This window comes from Sinocyclocheilus anshuiensis, unplaced genomic scaffold, assembly GCF_001515605.1.
Source record: "Sinocyclocheilus anshuiensis isolate Anshui unplaced genomic scaffold, SAMN03320099.WGS_v1.1 scaffold1425, whole genome shotgun sequence".
Taxonomy (NCBI): domain Eukaryota; kingdom Metazoa; phylum Chordata; class Actinopteri; order Cypriniformes; family Cyprinidae; genus Sinocyclocheilus; species Sinocyclocheilus anshuiensis.
In genome coordinates, this window is record NW_015551044.1 from 1,231,009 (window position 1) to 1,256,546 (window position 25,538).

A 25,538-nucleotide genomic window follows, 5' to 3' on the forward strand; every position below is an offset into this window, starting at 1 on the left:
TTATTTTAACACAATTTGTGAATTTTTTTTAAATTATTTTTTATTATATTATTATATATGTTATTTTAATATAATATTTAAAGAAACAAAATGATGTCAGTTTAGCTTTATTTTTAGCATTTTAATTTAGATTTGAGTTATATTAAACACAATATTACATTTTTTTTCTTTGTTTTTCATATTTATACTATTTTAACACAATATTTGAAGGACAAAATTATTTTTTTGTCAGTTTAAATCTTGATATTATGTGTTTTTAGCATTTTAATTTAGATAAGAGGTATATTATTTTAACAGAAACATTTTTTCATATTTAAGTTATTTTAACAATATTTGAAGGAAAAATTGTCAGTTTACACCTTGATTTTTTGTAGCATTTTTATTTAGAATTTAACACAATATTTGAAGGAAAATATTTGTTATTTATTTGAAGAATCGAAAATAAGTCTGTTTACATGTTGATTATATTTGTTTTTTAGTATTTTAAATCAGTAATCAGTAATTTTAATATATTTATAATAATTTATTAATTAAATTGTTTTTAAGTTATCTGGCATCGCTGAGGACCACTGTTCTATGTTTCAGCATTAGCTGAGGAACTGCTAATGGATATTTTTCTCTTATAATAATTTTTTTTCTGCTTTTTTTCCAGAACTTTGAAGCCACAATGGAAAGGTAAGTGTTCCGCCTCCTGTCACTCTCTTCATATGAATGTGAACTCAAACCCACTGCAGACTGATCTTCCAGAGCCCGGGGCCCACAGCAGGAGCCTCACATGAGTCCTGCAGCTTTGATTCATGTGGCAAATCACTTGGGCAACCTGACATTTGGAGTCTGGCTGAAGATGCGAGATATTGTCCAAAACGGTGTGTCTTTAAGTATATATTAGGCTTGGTTTATAAATAAGAAATACAGATTTCTCGCATAGATCGATTCTCATTTTGATAAACTTAAATAACTGATCAATCTATGCTGTTTTCAGTTGATGCATGAACAAAAAGGTTAGGCTGATGATACACGGGGCAACTTTGGTTAATATTATGGTGATACACAGGGCCCATGACCGATCTAAAGTATCCAGATAGAAATTTGTTACCCATTCTAACATTGCATCAGTGTATCATCAGCCTTTGACCTATTTGTAGTGCACCTCCCATCCAATAAATCGCAGTAGGCTTTGTGGTTTGATACTATAGTGTTTTTGAACCATACTACAGTAAAGTGTATTATACTGTATATATTATAGTATTTACAACACTTTGTTAATGAATGCTACAGCATACTGTAGTATTAACCATAGTGAAGCGATAAACTGTAATAAATACTGTAGTATACTTTAGTTTTTACTACAGTAAACTGTAGTGTATTGTAGTATAATATGCCCTATTTGTAGAAAACGTAGGACAGTATTGGGTAAAGTAATTCGTTTATATTACTATAGTTGTTATATTACCACAGCAACTATAGAATTACAGGGGGCCAACACTTTTTCACACCACTGTATATACACTACATTTAAAAATGACCAATTATATAAGTGTGCATATGATATGATATCTTGAAAGAAAAAAAAACTGAATTATGCTGGCATTCCTTATGGATGTTTTGGACTAGGGATAACATGCAGTGGGATTTTCTCATTTTTTCTTGGTTAAATTCTAGGAGGAGCTCAGTATCAAGCTGAAGTCCTTACAAGAAAAGCTCAAACACACAGAGGAAGTCAAAGGAGAGTGTGAGGAAGCAGTTCAACACATCCAGGTGAAGAAACACTGTCAAATACTGTACCTTCAGCACACTGAACACAGAACTGAACTGAATGATATTTCTGTTTTTCTTTGAGACTCAAGCTCAGCATACAGAGCGTCGGATTAATGAGGAGTTCAAGAAGCTTCATCAGTTCCTCATCGATGAAAAAGAGGCACTAATCACTGCACTGTGGGAGGAAGAGGAGCAGAAGATTCAGATGATGAAGCAGAAGCTGGAGGAGATGAACACACAGATCTCAGCTCTTTCAGACACAATAAAACACATCGAGGAGCAAATGAAAGCCAAAGATGCCACGTTTTTAAATGTGAGAACTAACCATATCTGATAAATTCTGACAATGTGTATAAAGATTCATTTGATATCATTTAATTTATGCCAAAACAAATTATGGCAGGTGGAATCAAGAGGTCATGTTTTGGCTGGTTAGCATGGCACTGTTGGCCCCTGCTTGTAGATGCTATCTGGGCCCCAAAAGCTTTTATTAACCCATAAATATATATATATAATAAAAGAGGTAATAAAAGCTTTTGGGGCCCAGATGATGTATGTATATGTCAAAGGAGAGTGTGAGGAAGCAGTTCAACACATCCAGGTGAAGATACACTGTTAAATACTGTCCCTTCAGCACACTCAACACAAAACTGAACTGAACTGAACTGAATTGAACGTTATTTCTGTTTGTCTTTGAGACTCAAGCTCAGCACACAGAGCGTCGGATTAATGAGGAGTTGAAGAAGCTTCATCAGTTCCTCATCGATGAAAAAGAGGCACTAATCACTGCACTGTGGGAGGAAGAGGAGCAGAAGATTCAGATGATGAAGCAGAAGCTGGAGGAGATGAACACACAGATCTCAGCTCTTTCAGACACAATAAAACACATCGAGGAGCAAATGAAAGCCAAAGATGCCACGTTTTTAAATGTGAGAACTAACCATATCTGATAAATTCTGACAATGTGTATAAAGATTCATTTGATATCATTTAATTTATGCCAAAACAAATTATGGCAGGTGGAATCAAGAGGTCATGTTTTGGCTGGTTAGCATGGCACTGTTGGCCCCTGCTTGTAGATGCTATCTGGGCCCCAAAAGCTTTTATTAACCCATAAATATATATATATAATAAAAGAGGTAATAAAAGCTTTTGGGGCCCAGATGATGTATGTATATGTACAGTAAACTGTAGTGTATTGTAGTATAATATGCCCTATTTGTAGAAAACGTAGGACAGTATTGGGTAAAGTAATTCGTTTATATTACTATAGTTGTTATATTACCACAGCAACTATAGAATTACCACAACAAATTAATTCAAGTACTATAGTATGGTTCAAAAACACTATAGTATTTACTGTACATTACTATAGTATTTTTTCATGTGGGTCATGTTTGAATCGCAGAAAGACGTCAATGAAACAGCTTGTAAACAATGTCACGCGACGTCACGTTCACCTTGGAAAAAACATTCAATGGCCATAAACTCGATAGCTAGCTAGAAAAATTTGCAAAATATATGCACTATATTAGGCTACAATATATTTGTTATATTATATAATGAATATTGTTCATTAGCCAATTTTACTAGCACACGTACATCACGGAGACGTCTATTTGACGTCTGCATTTACATCTGCAAGACGTATTTATTCGAGCGTTTGCTCATCTGCAATACGTCTACAGATGTCAAATAGACGTTAGATGTCTTTAAGATGTTCATGATTTAGAATGTATGGAAAACTGACATCTTAAAGACGTCTGTCAGATGTTTGCACACAGCAGATGCTTTCCAGATCGATGGATCTTTAACAGACATCTTGCAGATGTACGTGTGCTATCTGGGATGTAATGTTTGAATAAATTCGTCATGAAAACAAGTTATGACATCCACTGGAGTAGGAACATAATTATACCATTGAAAAGTTATTATTATAATCTTTTTATTATAAAAACCACCTTGTGTGCAATTTACATGTTTGTTTACTAATGTAGCTACCAGCGAACAGGGCTTATTGTAGTAAGTCGAGAGAGATTTGTTCCTTGAAAAAATGGACATGAACCGTACCTGATTGTCTATATATCCATATGAATCGATATCAAATCAAATTGAAATGAGATCAAAACTGAATTGAGAAACGTGTCTCATTACCCAGCCCTTGCTTATGTGCATACATGATAGATCTCCAACTCTTGATTATTTTGTCTCATCAGCTCCTGTGATTCTGGACCCCAACACTGCACATCCCGAGCTCACGCTGTCTGATGATCTGACCGGTCTGACGTGGAGCACGGACACTCACGCCTGTCCCGCTAATCCAGAGAGATTCGACGTCTATCCGTGTGTTCTGGGCTCTGAAGGCTTCACCTCAGGAACACACTGCTGGGATGTGGAGGTTGGCAACAATACACACTGGACTGTAGGAATAACCACAGCATCCAACCCTAGGAAGGGATTTACATTCTTTGGCAAAGATGTCTGGTGCGTGTGGTACAAAAATAACAAATATTTCTCATATTACCAGGACCAAGCCTACACTCCAATTAGTGTTAAAGAGAAGCTGCAGAGGGTGAGAGTTTTACTCGACTGGGATGGAGGAAAGGTGTCTTTTTCTGATCCTGTAACCGACACTCATCTGTGCTCACTCACAATAAACTTTACGGAGAGACTCTTTCCGTTCTTCTCTAGCGTTTGTGTCACTTGTAGTCTGAGGATCCTACCAGTTCACATATGTGCAACAGACTAGCACAGTTAAATGTGACTTATGTTGTAAATGATGAGCATAATAAAGACTTTTATTACGTTTTCTTCATTTCCTGAGATTTTTACATGCAAAATTGCTTATTTGCATATTATAAATGAATGCAAACTTTTTGTTTATGATGGTACTAATAAATAAAAGATCAATTCTGCCAAAATACAGGCCTTTATTGAGGCTTTTTCCTTTTTTTGACATCCTGGCCTAGACATTTTGGCCTGGACATGACTTTTAATTCAGAGACTGAAACATATTCATCTTGAAAAAGGTATATTAAAGCATCGTTTTATGAATGAATACAATTTTAATACATTTTCTTATAACTTATTAAATTCGAACATAAATGGACATACACTGTAAAAAATATATATATATATTAAAAAAAAAAAAAAATTGTAAATAAAATAAAGATTATTGGAGTACATTATGTAAGAAAATATTATTTCAGTTTACTTTAAAATTTCACGTTTAATTCAATGTTTTACTTACCATTTATTTGTAATTATTTGTGAAATTTACTTGTAATTTCTGAAAGAAAATAGTTTCTATACCATTTTTTTCTTTAGTGTAACATCATTGACCAAACTGTTTTTTTTTTTTTTTTTTTTTTTTTTTTTTTTAAAAAAAAAAAAAAAAAAAAAACTCTAGCTTTCTATTCTACTTGTTTTTCTTTGTTTGTGTATATATATATATATATATATATATATACATAAATGCCATGGGCCACTAAATATGATCATACTCGTGCAAGGGACCCTCATCCTAAAATTTACAAGGTAGCTATATATTTTCACATTTTTCATCATATAAAGGCCAAAATTATAATGTAAAAAAATCATATAAATGTGTGTAAAACATTATTTGAAAAGTGTTACGTTTTTTTCCTACTCACTATAATGCTGTTTAAATAATTTATTTTTTGGTTTATTTTAATCAAATTATTTATTTCGTTTAATCCATTTTTACATTCCTACACTGTTTTTTCCTAAACGTCCAAAACACAGAACGGAACGTTCATTCGCATACAGTTACTGCACGGTCCTGTTGGTGTAACACACGCGACAGAACGTTCCATCAGCATGGTTGTCTCATGGTACAGTTATATGTGGCTCTAATAGTAATTTTTGCATTGAACGTTTTTAAACTAATATATTCGCACAGAGCGATAGATATATATATATACTTTCCACATATTTAGTATTTTCCGCGTTACCATGCATGTCACGGGTCTGCGTTGACGCTAGAAAGCTTCAAAGTAATGTAAACATCTGGAGAAATTAATTATTGCTAGTAAGTTCGTGCTCAGTGTAATATCGGAAAAAGCGGAACACCTTAGTGCTTTATTATTTATTAGGTTAATTAGATAAAAACTTAAGATGTCTGAAGTTAAGCTGAAGAAACATGCCGAAAATGTTCAAACTAATGGTCAATCAAATCATGAGAAGAAGAAAAAGAAACATGAAAACAATAAAAAGACGTTCTTCTACGATACAAAAACAGTTGTAAAGAAGAAAACGAAACCAACAACTGTAAAGCCAAACATTAAGCCCCCCACAAAAGTTGAAGAGTATTCGTGCAACTGGAAGAAGTTACTGCAGGTAAGAATTATTTACCATGGTAAAATCATATTGAATTCCTGAATTAGTAATTCTGAATGAGGAATATATGTCAGGTGTTTTTACATTTGGTGTGTGTGTGTGTGTGTGTGTGTGTGTGTGTGTGTGTGTGTGTGTGTGTGTGTGTGTGTGTGTGTGTGTGTGTGTGTGTGTGTGTGTGTGTGTGTGTGTGTGTGTGTGTGTGTGTGTGTGTGTGTGTGTGTGTGTGTGTGTGTGTGTGTGTGTGTGTGTGTGTGTGTGTGTGTGTGTGTGTGTGTGTGTGTGTGTGTGTGTGTGTGTGTGTGTGTGTGTGTAGACTCTTGCTGCAAATCCTGAAAAGAAGAATGAAGACACAAAACAGGCGAAAGATGCAAACGTTAAAGGAAAGCAGCTTCAGAAGACAGTTTCCAAAGACTCTCATAAACTTCACTTGAAAAAACCTGCACGGACTGTCAGACCTGCTTCTGAGACATCTGGAGGAGTAGAAAAAGATGGAGACCAACAGAACGGAAAAGACTCCGCCAGACACAAACAATTCAAAGCAGAGAAGAGGAAAAGAAAGGATGAAAAAGAGAAACCGATGAACAAAAAGAAGAAAGTCGAGGAGGTGGAAAAGAAAACAGCAGAGTATGTGTGCATTTTAATGCTGTTTCGTTTCATATGACTGTCCTATGGACACTTGATTCTGCCATGGAATAAAAAAAAGAAGAAAGATAATTGCATTATTTTTATCTCACAATTAATTTTTTTTTCTCACAGTTTTGAGTTTGTATAACACAACTCAGAATTTTGTCCTCAATTGACAACTCAGACCTCAATTGAGTCTCAATTGACTCAATAAAAATAAAATCAGAATTCAGATAAAACGTTGTAATTACCTTTTTATTATTTTTTTTATTTTGTGGCTGAAACAAAAAACCTGAATTGCAAGATGCTCAGAACTCAGAGAAAAAAGGACAGAATTGCGAGGAAAAACTCTGAATTTTGAGAAAAAGGTTCTAAATTGCAACGCATAAACTCTATAAAAACATAATTATATAAATATAAATTCAAAATAAATATAAATTCTGAGAAATATACCAATATGAAAATGAAATATAAATTATATAAATTCTGAGAATAAAAATCAAAATTTCAAGACAAACTCAGAATATTGCGATAAGAAGTCGAAATTGCAAGACACAAAGCTAGATGTGAGAAAAACTTTAAACCCCAAAATATGATTATCTTTGTGCTAGGTGTAGACTCTTGCTGCAAATCCTGAAAAGAAGAATGAAGACACAAAACAGGCGAAAGATGCAAACGTTAAAGGAAAGCAGCTTCAGAAGACAGTTTCCAAAGACTCTCATAAACTTCACTTGAAAAAACCTGCACGGACTGTCAGACCTGCTTCTGAGACATCTGGAGGAGTAGAAAAAGATGGAGACCAACAGAACGGAAAAGACTCCGCCAGACACAAACAATTCAAAGCAGAGAAGAGGAAAAGAAAGGATGAAAAAGAGAAACCGATGAACAAAAAGAAGAAAGTCGAGGAGGTGGAAAAGAAAACAGCAGAGTATGTGTGCATTTTAATGCTGTTTCGTTTCATATGACTGTCCTATGGACACTTGATTCTGCCATGGAATAAAAAAAAGAAGAAAGATAATTGCATTATTTTTATCTCACAATTAATTTTTTTTTCTCACAGTTTTGAGTTTGTATAACACAACTCAGAATTTTGTCCTCAATTGACAACTCAGACCTCAATTGAGTCTCAATTGACTCAATAAAAATAAAATCAGAATTCAGATAAAACGTTGTAATTACCTTTTTATTATTTTTTTTATTTTGTGGCTGAAACAAAAAACCTGAATTGCAAGATGCTCAGAACTCAGAGAAAAAAGGACAGAATTGCGAGGAAAAACTCTGAATTTTGAGAAAAAGGTTCTAAATTGCAACGCATAAACTCTATAAAAACATAATTATATAAATATAAATTCAAAATAAATATAAATTCTGAGAAATATACCAATATGAAAATGAAATATAAATTATATAAATTCTGAGAATAAAAATCAAAATTTCAAGACAAACTCAGAATATTGCGATAAGAAGTCGAAATTGCAAGACACAAAGCTAGATGTGAGAAAAACTTTAAACCCCAAAATATGATTATCTTTGTGCTAGGGACTTCCATCCTAAAATTTGAAAGCCAGCTATATTTATATTCAATATTATTTATATTAATTTATACAGTGAAAAATATTATAAATATGTGTCAAATATTATTTGGAAAATATTTATTTTTTACATTGAATTATGATGTCTTTTTTTCCACGCACTATAGTACTGTTTTTGTTAGATTTATTTATTTCAATAAAATTCTTTACTTCAAATTGAATTTAAAAAGTCAAAATTGTAAAATGTAAACTGATCTGAGAAAAAAAATCTGAATTGCGTGATAATTCTGACTCAGAATTCTGAAAAAGTCATAATTGTGAGAGAAACTCAGAATTCTGATTGAAAAAGAGTCTAAATTGCGAGGCGTAACTAGCAATTATTAAGAAAAAAGTGTAAATTGTGAAATAAAGAAGTTGCAAATACAGTTTTCATTTTTTCATTTTAATTTCATGGTGGATTCGAGCTTCCATACTGTCCTCTTGAAACACTGTTTCCTCTTAGGCCTGATATCTGGTTTGATGACGTGGACCCTGATGACATCGAGGCGGCTTTGGGGCCCGAGGCTGCAGACATCGTACGAAAACGTAGCGGAATGCTGAAGTCCAGCGCAGAAGTCACAGAGAAAGTGCTGGTGAAAGAGCACGGGTTTGAGGGGTGAGACACCTGCAGTTCTCTGGGTAGTCATCGGTTTTAAAGGAAAGTGATGTAATCTTGTGGCTGATTTCAGATTGACCCGTGCTGTCGCTATGGACTGTGAGATGGTGGGTGTTGGGTGTGATGGGGAGGACAGCATTCTAGCGCGAGTCTCCATCGTCAACCACTTTGGGAAATGCATCTACGATAAATACATCAAACCCACGGAAAAGGTTATGGACTACAGGACGGCTGTTAGTGGAATCAGACCGGCGGACATCGAAAATGGTCAGGACCCCTCATAATAGTCTCTAGTGCATTTGAAAAATACTACAAATTTGATGAAATGGTTGTTTGTATAGAATAGTGCTGTCAAGCGATTAATCACATCCAAAATAAAAGTTTTTGTTTACATAATATGTGTGCAACCACTTTGGGAAATGCATCTACGATAAATACATCAAACCCACGGAAAAGGTTATGGACTACAGGACGGCTGTTAGTGGAATCAGACCGGCGGACATCGAAAATGGTCAGGACCCCTCATAATAGTCTCTAGTGCATTTGAAAAATACTACAAATTTGATGAAATGGTTGTTTGTATAGAATAGTGCTGTCAAGCGATTAATCACATCCAAAATAAAAGTTTTTGTTTACATAATATATGTGTGTGTACTGTGTATATTTATTACGTATATATAAATACACACACATACAGTATATATTTAGAAAATATCTACATGTATTTAGATGTCTAATTTATATTCATGTAATTTAATTAATATATAAATATATTTAATATATAAACAACATATTTTTCTTAAATATATACATGCATGTTTGTGTATTTATATATACATAATAAATATACACAGTACACATATATTATGTAAACAAAAACTTATTTTGGATGCGATTAATCGCGATTAATCGCTTGACAGCACTAGTATAGAATAAGAATGTAAGTAAGAAAATAAACAAGTATTTCTCGCAATTTTAAGTGTGACTCATGCAATTTTGAGTTTACATCTCGCAATTCCGACATTTATCTCCAAATTGCATCGAAACACTATTTTGACTGTATTTCACGTAATTCAGAATTTATGTCTTGCAAGTTTGAGTTAATATCTCGCAATTCTGATTTTTTTTCCTTAAAATTGTGTCTGACACAATTCTGCCTCTGTTCCTCACAATTTTGAGTTAACATCACAAATCTTTACTTTTTTCTCAGAATTGCAGGTATATATCACATTTCTGACTGTATTTCTCACAATTCTGAATTTATAACTCTTAGTTATGAGTTAACATCTCACAATTCTGTCTTTTTTCTCAAAATTGCATGTTTCTATTTCTTACAATCCAAAATGTATCTCTCAATTTTTAGTTAACATCTTGTAATTAAATTTTTTTCTCAAAATTGTGTTTTTATGTCACTATTCTGACTGTACTTCTAGCAATTTTATATACTTTAATATTTCTGTCGAAATATGCATCTTGTGATGCAGACAGATCCTTTCGTCCATGAAATTAGGCGACCTTTAAAAGAGATATAAACTCAGATTTCTGAGAAAAATGGCAGAATTGGGAAATGTTAGCTCAAGATTGCGCGATATTTAAACTCAGAATTGAGAGATAAAAAAAGTCACAATTACCTTTTTTTATTCTGTGGTGGAAACAGGCTTCTGCATGTATGAGATTATTTATTGTTCCTCATGTGATTAACAGGTGAGGACATCAAGACAGTCCAGAAAGAAGTGGCTCAGATTCTGGAAGGAAGAATATTAGTAGGACACGCCATTCACAATGACTTAAAGGTACAGTACACACAAAAAAGGCCGTTGTCACGCTCACATCATTCCAGGCCTGTATGCTTTTTCTGTGGAAAACAAACACCAAAAAAGCACCAAACTAGGCTATATTACAGCATACGGGATCGGAATGGCTTGAGAGCGACTAATGATGACATTTTCAAATGAGGTATTCCTTTAACAAACTGTCAGATTTCTTTTAAACACTTTTGTGGTGTTCATAGATTTTGCTGCTGGATCATCCCAAGAAAATGATCAGAGACACACAGAAATACAAACCATTTAGGCAGAGAGTAAAGGTATGAAACAATTTGCTGGTAACTTCATAAATCAGTATTATTAATAATAAATAAATATGCACATTTTAATTGTCAATGTCTCCTTCTTGTCCTCTTCCTCAGAGCGCACGTCCTGCGTTGCGGGTTTTATGCAAAGAGATTCTCAGTGTTAAAGTCCAGCAGGGTGAACATTCATCTGTAAGTCACTCTTCAACATCTAAGACAAACACTGTTCTCCATTCATTATTTCAACGTGCATGGCTTGATCTTTTGCCATATAATACAAGATAAGGAATTAAAGCATAGACTAGCATTCAAAGGTTTGGGGTTGGTGTGAGAAACTTGAATATTTTTGAAAGGCGTTTCTTTTGTACACCACGATTTATGCATTTATTTGACCAAAAATGCAGTAGAATATTATTACAATTCAAATAAAATTTCGATTTGAATATATTTTAAAATGTAATTTATTCCTGTGCTGCAAAGCTGAATTTTCAGCATCATTACTCCAGTCTTCAGTTCTAATATGCTGATAAATCTTTTGTTACATAAATGTCTTTGCTGTCACTTTTGATCAGTTCAATGTTGTGTGTGCATCACAGGTTCAGGATGCTCAGGCCACTATGAGGCTGTACACTCTGGTGAAGAAGCAGTGGGAGGCGGAGCTTAAAGCCGCCCGGGCGGGTCAATTTCAGAAGAGCCCACGAAAACCCAAAACTCCTAAAAACCAGAGCAAATTAATTCAGATCAGCCGATAAAAAAAACTCTTCGCAAAACATGACAGACTGAAACATGGATCTGTTTTACAAGCGTGGAGTAACACTGTCTTCAGTTACGTTATGATGAACTGTTTAATATTCCTGTCTGAATGTCTCTCAGTTTGTACTTGAATCTTAAATCCTATCTTCTGTTATTTGAGGAATGAGACCATCAAACCGTTCAGATTATCAGTGTTCTATTGAGCTCTTTTATACCAAGTAATTTAAATGCTTATTTTCCATCCTGTTTAAAATTACATGACAGATGTAACCGTTATTGGAGACTTTCATAGTTTTCTGTCTGAACTGCTATTAAAGACCCCACACTTGATGTGCACAAGGTGTTGATTTCTCACATCGAATGACACAAATAATGGCAATGAAATATAATGAAATCTTAAACGCTACAAAATCAAAGACTATTGTCAAAATAGTGGATTAATTCAGTCATGCAAGTTTGAACCAGAAACTGATTCCGAAGAAGAGGAAGAGGGAATTTTACAGGATTGTCTACAGGTCCATATCAGAATCCATTTTATGTATCGCTCTCTACAATGTCGGACGAGTAACGGTAATTAATATCATTAGCCTTTGCAGCTAATAATGTTTTGCTAATCTTGCACAAATCTTGTGATATGCTAATGATATAAAAAGCCCCACCCCGAAAATTGTCTTGCGGAAATAAAGTTGAAGGAACTTTTTCACATTTCCGGATTTCTCAGCAGCGGAAGTCGTCAAAAATGTACATATTTAATAAAAATACAAATATGCAAAACCTTCGAGGATTTACGATACTGATGACCGTTAAACGCATCATCACAGTCTTTTGAAAACTAAAGGGACCATAGATTAATTTGTACACGTCTTCAAGCATATTAAAAACACCAGATGTAGCTGTAAATAAAGAAAAAAAAAATTCCACAGGGTCTTTAAAAGTAGTAGTTAAATCATACTTTAGATATCAGATGTTTCTTACACAGAAACAGAACAAGAAAGCGAGAAGGTCAGAGACTGTCTTTATTTAGCTCATAGGGAAAAAAAACAGAAAAAATACCTTTTTTTATTTATTTTATTTTTTACACATCATCGCAAAGTCAATCAGTTACATGTCACTGATCCAACACAAATACACAGAGAGACAAGATCACTGCTAAACAGCTAATGACAATTCAAGTTTATTTTGTGCCGAACAATTTTGGTGTTTCAAAATCTCTTCTTTCAGTCAGTAGTGTTGAGTTTGTCAAATACAGAAGTGTTTAGTTATGATATCGTGATTACTGAGATCACATTCAAGAGATGACAAAACTAGAGCTCCAGCTTTAGGACGACTTTGCTTCCAAATCTGGAAAACCTAGGTTAGTGATAAATAATAGTTAATTCTACAATATAGCTAGGTGGACATTAAATTTGAGCTGGTTTGTGTGCTGGTGGAGACTTAACAAGCCTGATGCCTCAGATGTGTTATTGGTAGTGCTGTCAAACGATTAATCGCATCCAAAATAAACGTTTTTTGTTTACATAATATATGTGTGTACTGTGTATATTTATTACGTATATATAAATACACACACATACAGTATATTTTGAAAATATTTACATGTATATACATTTATATATTATATTTTATATTATATATAAGGAGATAATTTTACCTGCTGAACATTCATGCAAAACACTTTAAAATTTGTGAAAAGTTTGGTGAAAGTATTTCATGACAGTATGTGAGCATCTAAAATAATGAATCCCACAAACACCCAGATAACATTTATATGGAAGCCCGATTCTGGCACAATAAAAAAAGGTAATTGCGACTTTTTTACCTCATAATTCAATTCAAAACTTTTCTGAAATTCTGAGAAAAAAATATTTCTTGCAATAATTTTTTTTCCTCATAACTGAGATATAAACTTGCAGTTCTGAAGAAAAAGGCAGAATCGCAAGATAAACTTAAAATTCTGACTTTTGTCCTCGCAATTCCAAGTTTACGTCTCACAATTGTTTTTTTTTTCTGCCACAGAATAAAAAAATTAAAGGTGACTTTTTTGTGAATTTTCTTATAATTGTGAGTTTACATCTCGTAATTCTATCTAATTCTGATATAAACCCGCAAAAATAGTTTGAATGGTAAGATATGAACTCTTCCTTTTGTGCGGAAAAAAAAGATGATAAAAAAACGCAATTACCCTTTTTATCTTTTCATTCTGTTGTGAAAATGGGCTTCCATACATTTCATACTAAAACCAAAAGGAAAAAAAAATATATACACTGGCATTTTTAAAATGCATCTTCATTTCTGCATTGTAACAGTGACAATTAAGCAATTACATTTTAACATTCCAAACATGTTACTATGAGATTTATTTCAATTCTCGTAATTTTATTCCTGTAATATAATGGTTGTATTTAAATCTAAATAAATTCAATTATATAAATGAATGTATTTTATTTGAATAAATGTGCTTAATTGTCATGAAAAAAAAAAAAGATTTGTAGGTGAAATACAATCTAGACACCCTTGACCAATTTCATGAAATTCACCCTTTAAAGACAAAAGACAGTAACAGTGTGAACACTATGGTTAGAGCATGACCTCTGACCTCCAAACTATAGCTCTTTTATCTTGTAGTTTGTACCTTTGGCTTTCATACTTTCCACGGTCAGTGTTGAGACTGGCTCAGATAGACGCAGAAACAAGCAAACAACACATCATCACAGCATCAACAAACCCAGTCGTTTCTTATTCCAGAAAAGAAGCCCTTCTTCAGTGCAGCAAGAGACGCATGGCTTGAGAGCAAAGACAGAAACACACGCAAGTTCCTGAAGACGGAAGGTAAACCGCTCGAAATGCACCTCATCATTCAGAAAAACACTCACACAAGCTTCTCAACAGACTTCCGTCAGGGGAGTGCCATATTACATTTCTGACAGGAATGAAAATGAGGCTGTGAGGGACTGAAGTACAGCGCGTTCAATGGATTGTACTGTTGTTTAACAACAAACCCAATGTTCAGCTGACGAAACAAAACTTTCAGTAGACAAAAACTCCATAACGTCTAGCCCTCACAGCCTTGTTTTCATCCGTGTTAAATTCAATATGGCGTCTAACCCGATTAATGGCTATGAAAAGAGCGCAGATCAGACTCTCAAAGACACTCTTTCACCAAATATCAAATAAAGAAAGTGACAGCGAGGTTTTAGAGCAGCGCATAGCTAAATTACATTCCACCATTTCTTACAAACACCAAACATGCTGCAGCAAAGGATTCTGGGTAAAGGCTGGTTTGTAGAGGCACAAAAACACACAAACACACTTCGTTATAATCCCTGCAGAGGCCCTGCAATTTCCAAAACACGTTTTTACCATGCCTACACATTAAAATACAAGTTTGTTTGTTCGTTTAAAAGATTTACTTGTCACAAAAGTTCAGAACAAAGAATTCTGGGAGAAATATACGAGAGACGGAGACGGTCGCTGAAGTTAATGCATTCATTTACACTCCAGCTTTGGGTTAACAAACTAAAATACGTCGGTTTTTATAAAGTGAGATGATAATTAAATCAATACTTAAAAAAACTAAACAAATGTGCATGATAGCGCAATTGAAAAAAATCCACTTAAAGGGTTAGTTCACCCAAAAATGAAAATTCTGTCATTAATTACTCACCCTCGTGTTGTTCCAAACCCGTAAGACCTTCGTTCATCTTCGGAACACAATTTAAGATATTTCTGATGAAATCTGAGGGCTCTCTGACCCTCCCATAGACAGCAAGGTAACTACCACGTTCAAGGTCCAGAAAAGTACCAAGATGATCGACAAAGTAGTCCGTGTGACATCAGTGGTTCAACTGTAAAGTTACGAAGCTACGAGAATACTTTTTTGTGCAAAGAAAACAAAAATAACGACTTTATTCCACATTTTCGTCTCTACTGCGTCACTTGTGGACGCGCGTTCATGACAGTACCATGACGCGAGCGTGTGGCGGCGCAGACCCAGATCCGGCGTAATGACGTCACAACTTTACAGTTGAACCACTGATGTCACACGGACTACTTTGTCGATCATCTTGGTACTTTTCTGGACCTTGAACGTGGTAGTTACCTTGCTGTCTATGGGAGGGTCAGAGAGCCCTCAGATTTCATCAGAAATATCTTAAATTGTGTTCCGAAGATGAACGAAGGTCTTACGGGTTTGGAACAACATGAGGGTGAGTAATTAATGACAGAATTTTCATTTTTGGGTGAACTAACCCTTTAAAACCCATTTTATTAAATAAATCCTACACAAACTGATTTGTGCTGACTGACTCACGCTGTCAGAGGTCAAAGGTTACACTAGGTAATGCATGTAGTTATGTGAAGGGAAAAAGAGAGGGAAGGATGCAGCGGAGGTAGAGGAGGTTCACGGCACTGAACCGTCTGTTGTTCCTGTCGGTTTCTCTTCGTCGCCCTGTTTTTGGTGCTGCAATCGAGCGTAGCTCACCGCGTCACCTCTGAAACACAGAAAGCGCACAATCGTCCATCATTTAGTCAATAATGGCTGAATATATTATGAAGAATTACTCAGTGAAGAAATGTTTTTTTCTGTGTGCGAGTAAATGCAAACATGAGCTCACTTCTTTCCAAGGGATGCGAGTCCGTACAGCACTCCTGTAGCAAAAGTGATGGCGTTACCAAACAGAGTTGTGATGGAAAAGCTCAGAAAGACGGGAAACAACGCCATCCTGAGGGACAAAGTGAAATCTGTGTTAATTCTGATAAAATTATAACAAAAAAATCCCATTAACAATTGGGTTGTAGACATTCAATATTCAATATATAAATTGTAGACAGTCTATATGTAACATTTAGTCATTTAACATTTAATAGCCTTTGATACATATTTAAAGGGGTCATATGATGCAATTTCAATTTTTCCTTTCTCTTTGGAGTGTTACAAGCTCTTGGTGCATAAAGAAGATCTGTAAAGTTGCAAAGACTAAAGTCTCAAATCCAAAGAGATATTCTTTATAAAAGTTAAGAGTCAGCCACACCTACCTAAAACGGCTCGTTCTAACACGCCCCCACATGTCTACATCACGATGTGGGAAGATTTGCATAACGCCTCCCAAATGTTCACGCAAAGAAAGAAGGTGTAACTTTTATTCTCGCTGTAGTATTGTTGTTGCCGCCGCCACCATGTCGTGAAGACGCTGTGTGTTTCGTTGTGAAAGCGAAACTACTTTGTTTGGTCTTCCAAAAGAGGACGATATATGCTTCGTCATGCCTGGAGCTGATCTGTGCTGGTCGCTGAGGAAATACATCAACTTTGCGCTGTGGATTACCGGATCGGGGTCATCACATGTGGTTGCCGCAGGCATCACAATATGGTAAGGGACGTAACATTTCCATCACACGCTTGAGGAATTCGGCCAATCACAACGCACTGGATAGCTGGCCAATCAGAGCACACCTCGCTTTTTCAGACCGATGAGCTTTGTAAAAATCGACGCGTTTCAGAAAGGCGGGGCATAGAGGAGAAACAATAATGTACAGTATGTGGAAAATAATGTGTTTTTTTAACCTTAAACCGCATAAACACATTTCATTACACCAAATAATGTTCTTTTTAGCAACATCATATGACCCCTTTAATACTTTTATTCAGCAAGGATGCATTAAATTGATCAGAAATGACTGTAAAGGCATTTATAATGTTACAAAAGATTCTATTTCACATAAATGCTGTTCTTTTAAACTTTCTAAGTATCAAAGAAGCCTGAAAAAAATGTGTCACGGGATCCACAAAAATGTGAAGCAGCTCATTAATAATCAGAAATGTTTCTTGAGCAGCAAATTAGCATAACGATCTCTGAAGGATCATGTGACACTGCAGACTGGAGTAATAATGCTGAAAATTCAGCTTTGCATCACAGGATTAAATTACATTTTACAATATACTCAAATAAAAAACAGCTATTTTGAATTGTAATAATATTTCACAATATTACTGCATTTTTTAATTAAATAAAAGCAGTCTTGATAAGCAGAAGAGACTACATTAAAGATATCTTACCAACCCCAAACCTTTCAATGGTAGTGTATAATATAGTTCATATTAAAGGGGTCATATGATGCTGCTAAAAAGAACATTATTTTGTGTATTTGGTGTAATGAAATGTGTTTATGCGGTTTAAAGTAAAAAAAACGCATTATTTTCCACATACTGTACATTATTGTTTCTCCTCTATGCCCCGCCTTTCTGAAACACGTCGATTTTTACAAAGCGTCTTTGCAAATTTACAGATCTTCTTTATGCACCAAGAGCCTGCAACACTCCAAAGAGAAAGGAAAAAATGAAATTGCATCATATGACCCCTTTAAATTAATGTTTGTTCATAATATATTAACTAATGTTCGCTTATGCAACTAATGTTAAAATGTATTAATAGGCTATAAAATGAAATTAACATTAATATAAATTAACATGAAATGCTGTAATAATATTGTCCACTGGGGTCTAGAGTATCTGTGAAAAGGTTTAGAGAAAAACAGTGTAAAAATAGATAAAGAAATGATAATTAAAAAAAAATATATATATAATATATAAACAGAACTACAATGAGTTGAAAAACACAATGTAACTTCATAGAGACTTGAAAAAGAAACTAATGTAAATTTAATATTCATTAATTAAAGATTAATTCTACATGTTACACTTACATTTACTGATGTTATTAAAGGATAAGGCTTTTATTTTATAATTTGACACACATCATTTGGTTGCATTGATATTTGCATTCCAATTAATTGATTTGGACAGTTACACTTGTTAGTCTTCAAATTTCTCCTATAAGTCAAAAACAGCTCAGTGGATGATTTAGCTTTTAGAGTTACCATGTGTCCCCTGGATTAAAAAAAACACTTTTTGTTTCGCAGTAAATATTAGTTCCACAGTAACACTGATTATCCAGTGAAGGAAGTAAACCAGTCACCCGCAGTAAAACAGGGCTTTCTGCCAGGGCTTCAGACGGTCTGCACGCGCCGCTATAGCATTCGCAAACTCTACGAACTGACAGCAGAAGGGCACCTCACACAGGAACAACACAATCGCCGTCAACCTGAGGGAAAACAGAGATGGTTCCTCTTCTGATTGGCTTATATACATGGCTTGATGAACACTGGGAACTGAAATGCAAGTTCTTACACCATCCAAACTCCAGCCGCGATGTTTAACGGATTCACAGTCACACAGTTCCAAATGCCCATTGTTGCACATGCTAAAAAAATAAACACAGAAAAGTGTTACGTTTTTGAAAATAACATCTATATTTGTCATCTAAAAAAAAACATTGTGATTAGTGGTAAATGATAAATCAAATTTTTTTATGTTCCTCAAAATGACCAAATATCAACCAAATATTTGCCCTGCAGGGTTTACCAAGCTAATAATTCATTAAATCATAATAAAATAATAATGATAATAATAAATAATAAAAAAATAAAAAATGTTGCCCAGGTTGTGCTAAGCGTTCATGGAAATTGAAAAACGTAACCCCTAAAACAAAAACAACAACAACATCAATAATAATGATATACAATTACAACCAAACAAATAAATAACTTTGATGAAAATAAATGAATTACTTTTTAAATGATTAATATAAAATAATATATCATTTGATTTAAAGTAAGTTTATTAGTGATAAGATTAAGCAATTATGATATAGTGGTCAGAATCAACTTCTACATGTTGTACAAAATACGTTCAAACACACAGGAAGGAGCAGCTGGTTGCTGGATGGAGCGCAAGCTTTTGTTGGGTTTGATGAGCAGCTGCTTCTGTCATCTGTGTCTCAGCATATGTAGACGAGAACAGAGAACTATTGACTCACAGACATTCACACACACACACACACACACACAGACACACAGACAGACAGAGTACTGCTGGCACAAGTGTGTGTGTGTGTGTGTGTGTGTGTGTGTGAGAGTGTGTTCAGACCTAGTGTAAGCTCAATCTTTGTGTCTAATGAATAATACTGAACAGAATAATACAGCAGCGATTAAGTGTATCCGCCTACAGCCAAATCAATCAATATCAGAATACAGCCAGAGACAGACAGATTGTGTTTGCACTAGTTTCAAACTGGTTTTCAATAAGTTTATAGTACTGGTTTTTTTTTTTTACTATTATTACTTTTTTTTTTTTAAAGGGGCCATGCACAATTTTAACATAAATGTTACCATTTCATGCATTGTACCTAATTTTCTTCTATAGTCCCTGTTAGATTGATCCTTATATATATATATATATATCAAATATTTATTTATTTATTTTAATCTTATTTGTAATTGTAAAAACACAATAAAAGTAAAATTGAAGTAAAAAAAAATATTAATATGAATATGTAAATAAATAATAAATCTAACAGTACTATAATGAGTAGAAAAACAATGTAAAATACATAAAAGAACGTAAAAAAAAATAAAAACTCACAGTAAACATTTTTCACAGTATAAATAATAAACTATATAGATGGTTATTAAAGATCATATTTGGGTGAGTGTGGCACCTAAAGGATTGAAAACCCCTGCACTAGAGAAAGAGAGAGATATTGTTATTGTTATTGGTTCATAACACATGGTGATCCCTAACAAAAGACACGACAGAACAAAAAGATGAGAAAGAAACGAGCAAGAGAAGAGAAAGTTGCAGTTGCTATGACACCTGTGTTACCATGACAGTGTCTACAAAAAAGAGCTCATACAAACCACTCCAGCATCTCACAGTGAGTTTACACCTCAAATCTCAGCATATTTACCACAAAATTATGTATTAAAAGCACTTAAATCACAAACTCATTTCCCTCACTTCAATACATAATATTGAAGGATTACTGTATTTCATATACCAATGCATTTGGTACTCCAAGTATAACCCTGGAACCATAACTACTTGTTTGTAGGTGTTGATTCTCCATGACAGAATTTCTACAGGTTTTCTATGAGAGTCACTGTCTGAAGGTGTGATTGATTAGCCATGTCTTTGTTCAAAGCAATGATCTCCTTGAGTGCATTGATTAACAGAGAAGGACGAAAACATCATGGTTTGCATTCATCCCAAATTGATGAGCATATGCTGGTCTATATGATATAGTGATTGATAATAATCAATAATATGGTTCACCTATATTATATCATGCAGGGAGGGGTCTGTCGAAAAGTTTTGAGAAAATCAGTTTAAAAAATGAAAATAAAATTAAACAAAATAAATATATGTTAGATTAAAATAAATACTAAATAATAAATGAGTTGGAGTAAAATAAATAGATAGATTTAAATGAAAATAATGTATAATTTGATTAAAATAAATAAAAATAATTTAACTGTTAATTAAAATAAAATAAGTCTGATTAAAATACAAAATATAATTTTAACTAAGTTTGATTAAAATAAATAAATCGATTGAAATAAAAATATATTTGATAATATATAAATACTGCATTTAACAGTATATCTGTAATACTTTTTTTGCTGTATAAATTGGATCTTTATACATAAAAAGCTGTCTTTTAAATTTTAGAAGGGGGTCCCTTGCTCAAAGATGATTATATTTGGGGGTCCGTGACATCTAAAAGATTGAAACCCTATTGTACAGCTTTGCTTCTAAGGAAGTGATGTCACTAAGAAGATCTTGACATTATCTTTTCATAATTTGATATGCTGTAGGGAAACCACTAGAAGTCCAGCACAGGACATGTGATTGTGTTTGGTGTAAGAGTATCGTTGTTGGAAAGGTTTCAGATGCCATCACACAAGGACACAGCTGTCTATCAGGAAGCACATGGCTGATGCTGTTATTCTGCTTTAAACAGCCATATGGCCACAATCACGTGTGATGCACTTACATATGCCACCCAAGACACCGGCCAGTTTGCAGATCCAGCGGTACCACCAGGACATGCCATCGTCGTCTGTGCCGGTTTTGGTTGGAGCTGCCGCCTCTTCTGAGCTCATTTTCCACCGTTAAATGATTCAGACTCCCGGCGTCTCACTTACAACTCACCGGCAGCTGCAGTACCAGCGGCGGCCTGAGGGCGTCGCTCTTTCCCCGTCGAGGACAATGGCTGGAAAGTATAGCTGATTGTAATATCAGCCAAATAAACAAATTGCGTAATAAAGTTATCAAACAATCGGCAGCCAAAAATATCACCGAAAAAAAACTGGATTGTAAAATCGTCCTGGATAAAAAATAATGCTGTAAGGACGCCGCTGCTCTTATTATAGTGTAATAGAGGCAGAAGGCAGCGAAATATAATCCAAATTTCTCAGGATCGCTGTCGAATTTCGTCGAGTTCGAGTTAAAAGGTGTCGCTGAATCGGTGTCCTCAGAGTCAGATAATCCTCGGTGTAATGTCAGTTTAATTTAGTAACGCTAGAGCGTTTGCTTGTCTTGGAGGTTCCCTTGTCTGTGTTGCATTGTGGGTGGAGCCAATAATGCGTCACTGCGCATATGGAGCGTCAGGAGCATCAACCGCATCAACATTTGCGCAGTCAGGACTTTGGCGTTTGGACAACTAGTGTAGTGTAAAGTACAGTTATGTGTTTAAAAGCGTTTGCCATCACAACTTTAATACAGTCTAATAATACTACTAATACTTTTAATACATTCTACTGGCCTACTTCTGCTACTATTACTATGAATTATTATTATTAGACTGAAAAGTATATTAAAAATGTATGGTAAACTTCTAAACAATCACTAATAAACTATTATTAATATTATTATTATTAATACTACTACTACTATAGCCTACTACTATTACTACTTCTACTATTATGCGAATGAGTCACAACCAAACTGTTAAAGTAAGGGGGAAAACATTATTTCCATTCTGTTGTGTAATATTATTGTTCTCTGATTAAAAATATGTTTAAATAAATACATTTTAAATGCATATATTTTATTAATATTAATAAATAGCTTAAATATTTATAATTAATCATTAGAATTATATTATAATCATATAAAATTAGGTTTTAAATAAATAAGTTTAATTAAAATAAATGAATTATATTACAAGAAAATAAGATAATTTAAAACAATCAATCAATCGAACAATGCAGTATTATAGTGAGTAAAACATAAATAAATGTAACATTATATAAACTAATTATTTTTCAAATAATATTTTACACATATTTAGAATATGAATTTTTCACAGTATAAATTGGGTCTTTTTTTTTGTTGGGCCTATATTCAAAAAATAATCATAATTCTAAAATAAAAAAAATGTAAATAAAAACTGGGGTCCAGGATTAGTCGAGGTTCATGAAAAAAACAACAGTGTTACAAAATAATATTAATAAAACAATATTAAAATATAAGTAAACAAAATAAATAAAGAACACTGATTAAAATAAATGAATTATTTTTTCAATGTTTAATATAAAAAATAATATATCAACTGATTTACATTTGATTAAAAAAATAAGTACTTTTAAACAATCAAAATGAAACATTTACTAAAAAGATGAAATATTTTATTTGTTTATTTGCATGTCATGTGACCTTGAGAACTGTGAATATGCAAATGTGCTGTACAATTATTGAAATATTAACTTAAAATATCTATCTATCTATCTATCTATCTATCTGTCTATCTATCTATCTATCTATCTAATCTGTCTGTCTGCCTACTTACTTGTCTACCTCTCTACCTACCTTATCTGTCTGCCTACCAACTTGTCTCTACCTACCTGGCTGTCTGTCTACCTACCTATATATCTATAATATATATAATGAAATTTCTTCATTTCTAAGTCAAGTGTCCAAATACTTTCCCACTGTATTTGTGTGGGTGCGGTGTGTGTATGTGCTTGGGGCAAAGTTTGTGATTGAATAAAGATTGTCATGCTGCCCATCTATATATCTATCTATCTATCTATCTATCTATCTATCAGAATAAAGGCTTACGTCAGCTATTCGAACCATCGCGAGATTTTGTGGTTTGGCATTAACACAGATCTCCAAAACATAAGTCAGCCTTCATCCTGGATTTACTCTAATGTAACGTGATTTACAGATCTACAAATCATATTAGACTAGAGAATCCACAGCGACTGTGGGAAGTTTGTTGCCAGGTGTCTCTGCGCTACACGAAGCCGAACCGCGGACCGGGACCAGCAGCAGAACTCCGAACCGGCCAGACAGAATAAGATGAGCTTCTTATTGTGAGTTTGACTCTGTGATTACAGTTTTTCTCAGTCGCTTTGGTGCATTTCTCAGATCAGAAATTAAATTCTCAAAACTACTTGTTCAACCAGAGCTTTTGGACCGAATCGGCTTCAGTTCTGCGTGTGCAGATCGTTAAATGTGTCAGTATTTCAACCTGACAGCTGTGTTAAAATATGCTGTTTTTCACGCAAATGCTTCGGCATCGAGCTTAGCCCAATTCTGGCACATTTGCACCGGGTTCTTGGCTCTCTGATGAGCTGGGCTGGAAGTGGGGGCAGATCTTATGTAATGCATGTTTGTTGTTCAAAAAGCACGTTGTGTGTCTTGTCACTTTGTATCTGAGATCAGAGAGGTGCATTGTGTGCAAAGCCTGTGATGCAGCCAAAGTTGGAAAAGTTGGCTGTACTGTATGCTGAGCAGCTGAGCTGTTGATGAAATTGCATGAAATGAAATAGATACCAGGCAGTGCATGATGTTGCAACTGTCATATGAATATCTTATCTTATGTTTCTTATGTTTTTTATTCTCCCAAAATGCTGTTTAATTCAGTTTAACAGTCTCGCATCATTCTAATCGTATCATTTTTAGAAAGAGGGAACAGGGTGTATTTGCTTTCTCTGTAATTACTTTAAGGAACATATTTACATCTTACAAGAGGAATGATGCAGATGCAAATGCAGAACATTTCTCAATCTGATTCGGTAAATCTGAAGTCTTGGCAAGAGTTGATTGTTATGATGCATCTGAAATTGAATTTACTGATAAGGTTGTCTAGAACCTTCAGAGAAGCCTGTCATAAGAAAACCGGCCTCCTCAAAACAGCTGAGAATGATTTCATGTGGAAACTGTTGTGAGGCGCTTGTGATGGTTCACCGGAAGCATGTGATTTTGGAGAAGTGAAGAACAAACACAGACATGTGATGTCATTACCATTGTGATGTTTTTGAATTTGAATTGAAAAATGTGTGAATGGTTTTGAGTGGCATGTGTGTTTCTTTGATGGGAACCGGATAAACTGCATGTCTGTGTTTGAAGATTTGCTTTGTAAATCAGATGAGAAATATGTAAAAAATGAGACATTATAACACACACACAGGTGCTTATAACAATCCTGATTAGGCGGTATTTTGTATAGACTATTTTGACATTCTTTAAAGGAATAGTTCAGCCAAAAATGAAAATTTGCTGAAAATGTACTACTCACCCTCATGCCATTCAAGATGTTGATGAGTTTGTTTCTTTATCAGATTTTGAGAAATATAGTATTTCATCACTTGCTCACCAATGGATCCTCAGCAGTGAATGGGTGCCGTCAGAATGAGAGTCCAAACATCTGATAAAAACATCACAATAATCCACACCACTCCAGTCCATTAACGTCTTGTGAAGTGGAAAGCTGCATGTTTTTAAGAAACAAATCCATCATTAAGGCATTTTTATCTTCAAACCTTTGCTTCCGGTTAAAATATGAGTCATCCATAATATTGCTTGTTGTCTCAAAAGTTGTTTTGTCTGAATCAGGAGAGAAATATGCACAGATCAAGCACAGTTTACAAGCAAAAACAGTTC

The 25,538-nt window shown here is 34.2% G+C and overlaps 4 protein-coding genes across 7 annotated transcripts in view; 3 read left to right on the top strand and 1 right to left on the bottom strand.

Moving 5' to 3' along the window:
* LOC107661627 (nuclear factor 7, ovary-like) overlaps window positions 1-4,507 on the top strand; it is a 6,532-nt gene extending 2,025 nt beyond the window's left edge. Inside the window, exons 2-5 of the mRNA XM_016451291.1 lie at window positions 1,663-1,758; window positions 2,457-2,687; window positions 2,778-2,805; window positions 3,975-4,507. Coding sequence (XP_016306777.1) covers window positions 1,663-1,758; window positions 2,457-2,687; window positions 2,778-2,805; window positions 3,975-4,507 — 888 coding nt within the window. The remainder of the gene's footprint in view (window positions 1-1,662; window positions 1,759-2,456; window positions 2,688-2,777; window positions 2,806-3,974) is intronic.
* Window positions 4,508-5,529: 1,022 nt separating this feature from the next.
* On the top strand, window positions 5,530-12,151 carry rexo4 (REX4 homolog, 3'-5' exonuclease). 2 transcript variants are annotated; one of them, XM_016451259.1, is made up of 9 exons: window positions 5,530-6,117; window positions 6,431-6,741; window positions 8,776-8,928; window positions 9,002-9,103; window positions 9,348-9,439; window positions 10,633-10,721; window positions 10,940-11,014; window positions 11,117-11,191; window positions 11,596-12,151. In XM_016451259.1, exons 1-9 carry the CDS (start codon window positions 5,896-5,898, stop codon window positions 11,749-11,751), a joined length of 1,275 nt encoding a protein of 424 aa, XP_016306745.1. In that variant the 5' UTR covers window positions 5,530-5,895; the 3' UTR covers window positions 11,752-12,151. The 2 variants fall into 2 exon arrangements, with proteins under 2 accessions (XP_016306745.1, XP_016306746.1); XM_016451260.1 differs by lacking the exon at window positions 9,348-9,439 and having other exon boundaries at window positions 9,002-9,195.
* Window positions 12,152-15,964: 3,813 nt separating this feature from the next.
* On the bottom strand, window positions 15,965-22,277 carry LOC107661599 (calcium channel flower homolog). The gene is made up of 5 exons (XM_016451261.1): window positions 21,640-22,277; window positions 18,936-19,008; window positions 18,724-18,849; window positions 16,366-16,473; window positions 15,965-16,242 (listed from the first exon to the last, which is right to left on the bottom strand). Exons 1-5 carry the CDS (start codon window positions 21,746-21,748, stop codon window positions 16,152-16,154), a joined length of 507 nt encoding a protein of 168 aa, XP_016306747.1. The 5' UTR covers window positions 21,749-22,277; the 3' UTR covers window positions 15,965-16,151.
* A 1,462-nt stretch (window positions 22,278-23,739) lies between these two features.
* Window positions 23,740-25,538, top strand: part of LOC107661600 (MOB kinase activator 1B-like) — a 4,253-nt gene continuing 2,454 nt past the window's right edge. For 2 of the 3 annotated variants that reach the window (XM_016451264.1, XM_016451263.1), the window contains exon 1: window positions 23,740-23,965. In XM_016451264.1, the coding sequence (XP_016306750.1) occupies window positions 23,952-23,965 (14 nt within the window). In that variant the 5' untranslated portion in view covers window positions 23,740-23,951. The remainder of the gene's footprint in view (window positions 23,966-25,538) is intronic. The other variant, XM_016451262.1, reaches the window with a different exon arrangement.

Coding starts and splice junctions, on each gene's coding strand:
- rexo4 (XM_016451260.1), top strand. CDS start 5,896: ATGTCTGAAGTTAAGCTGAAGAAACATGCCGAAAATGTTCAAACTAAT. Junction 11,015..11,116: donor CATTTAGGCAGAGAGTAAAG/GTATGAAACAAT, acceptor CCTCTTCCTCAG/AGCGCACGTCCTGCGTTGCG. Junction 11,192..11,595: donor AGCAGGGTGAACATTCATCT/GTAAGTCACTCT, acceptor TGTGCATCACAG/GTTCAGGATGCTCAGGCCAC.
- LOC107661599 (XM_016451261.1), bottom strand. CDS start 21,748: ATGAGCTCAGAAGAGGCGGCAGCTCCAACCAAAACCGGCACAGACGAC. Junction 19,009..21,639: donor CGGTGTCTTGGGTGGCATAT/GTAAGTGCATCA, acceptor TTATTTTTTTAG/CATGTGCAACAATGGGCATT. Junction 18,850..18,935: donor GCGGCTGGAGTTTGGATGGT/GTAAGAACTTGC, acceptor GTTTTCCCTCAG/GTTGACGGCGATTGTGTTGT.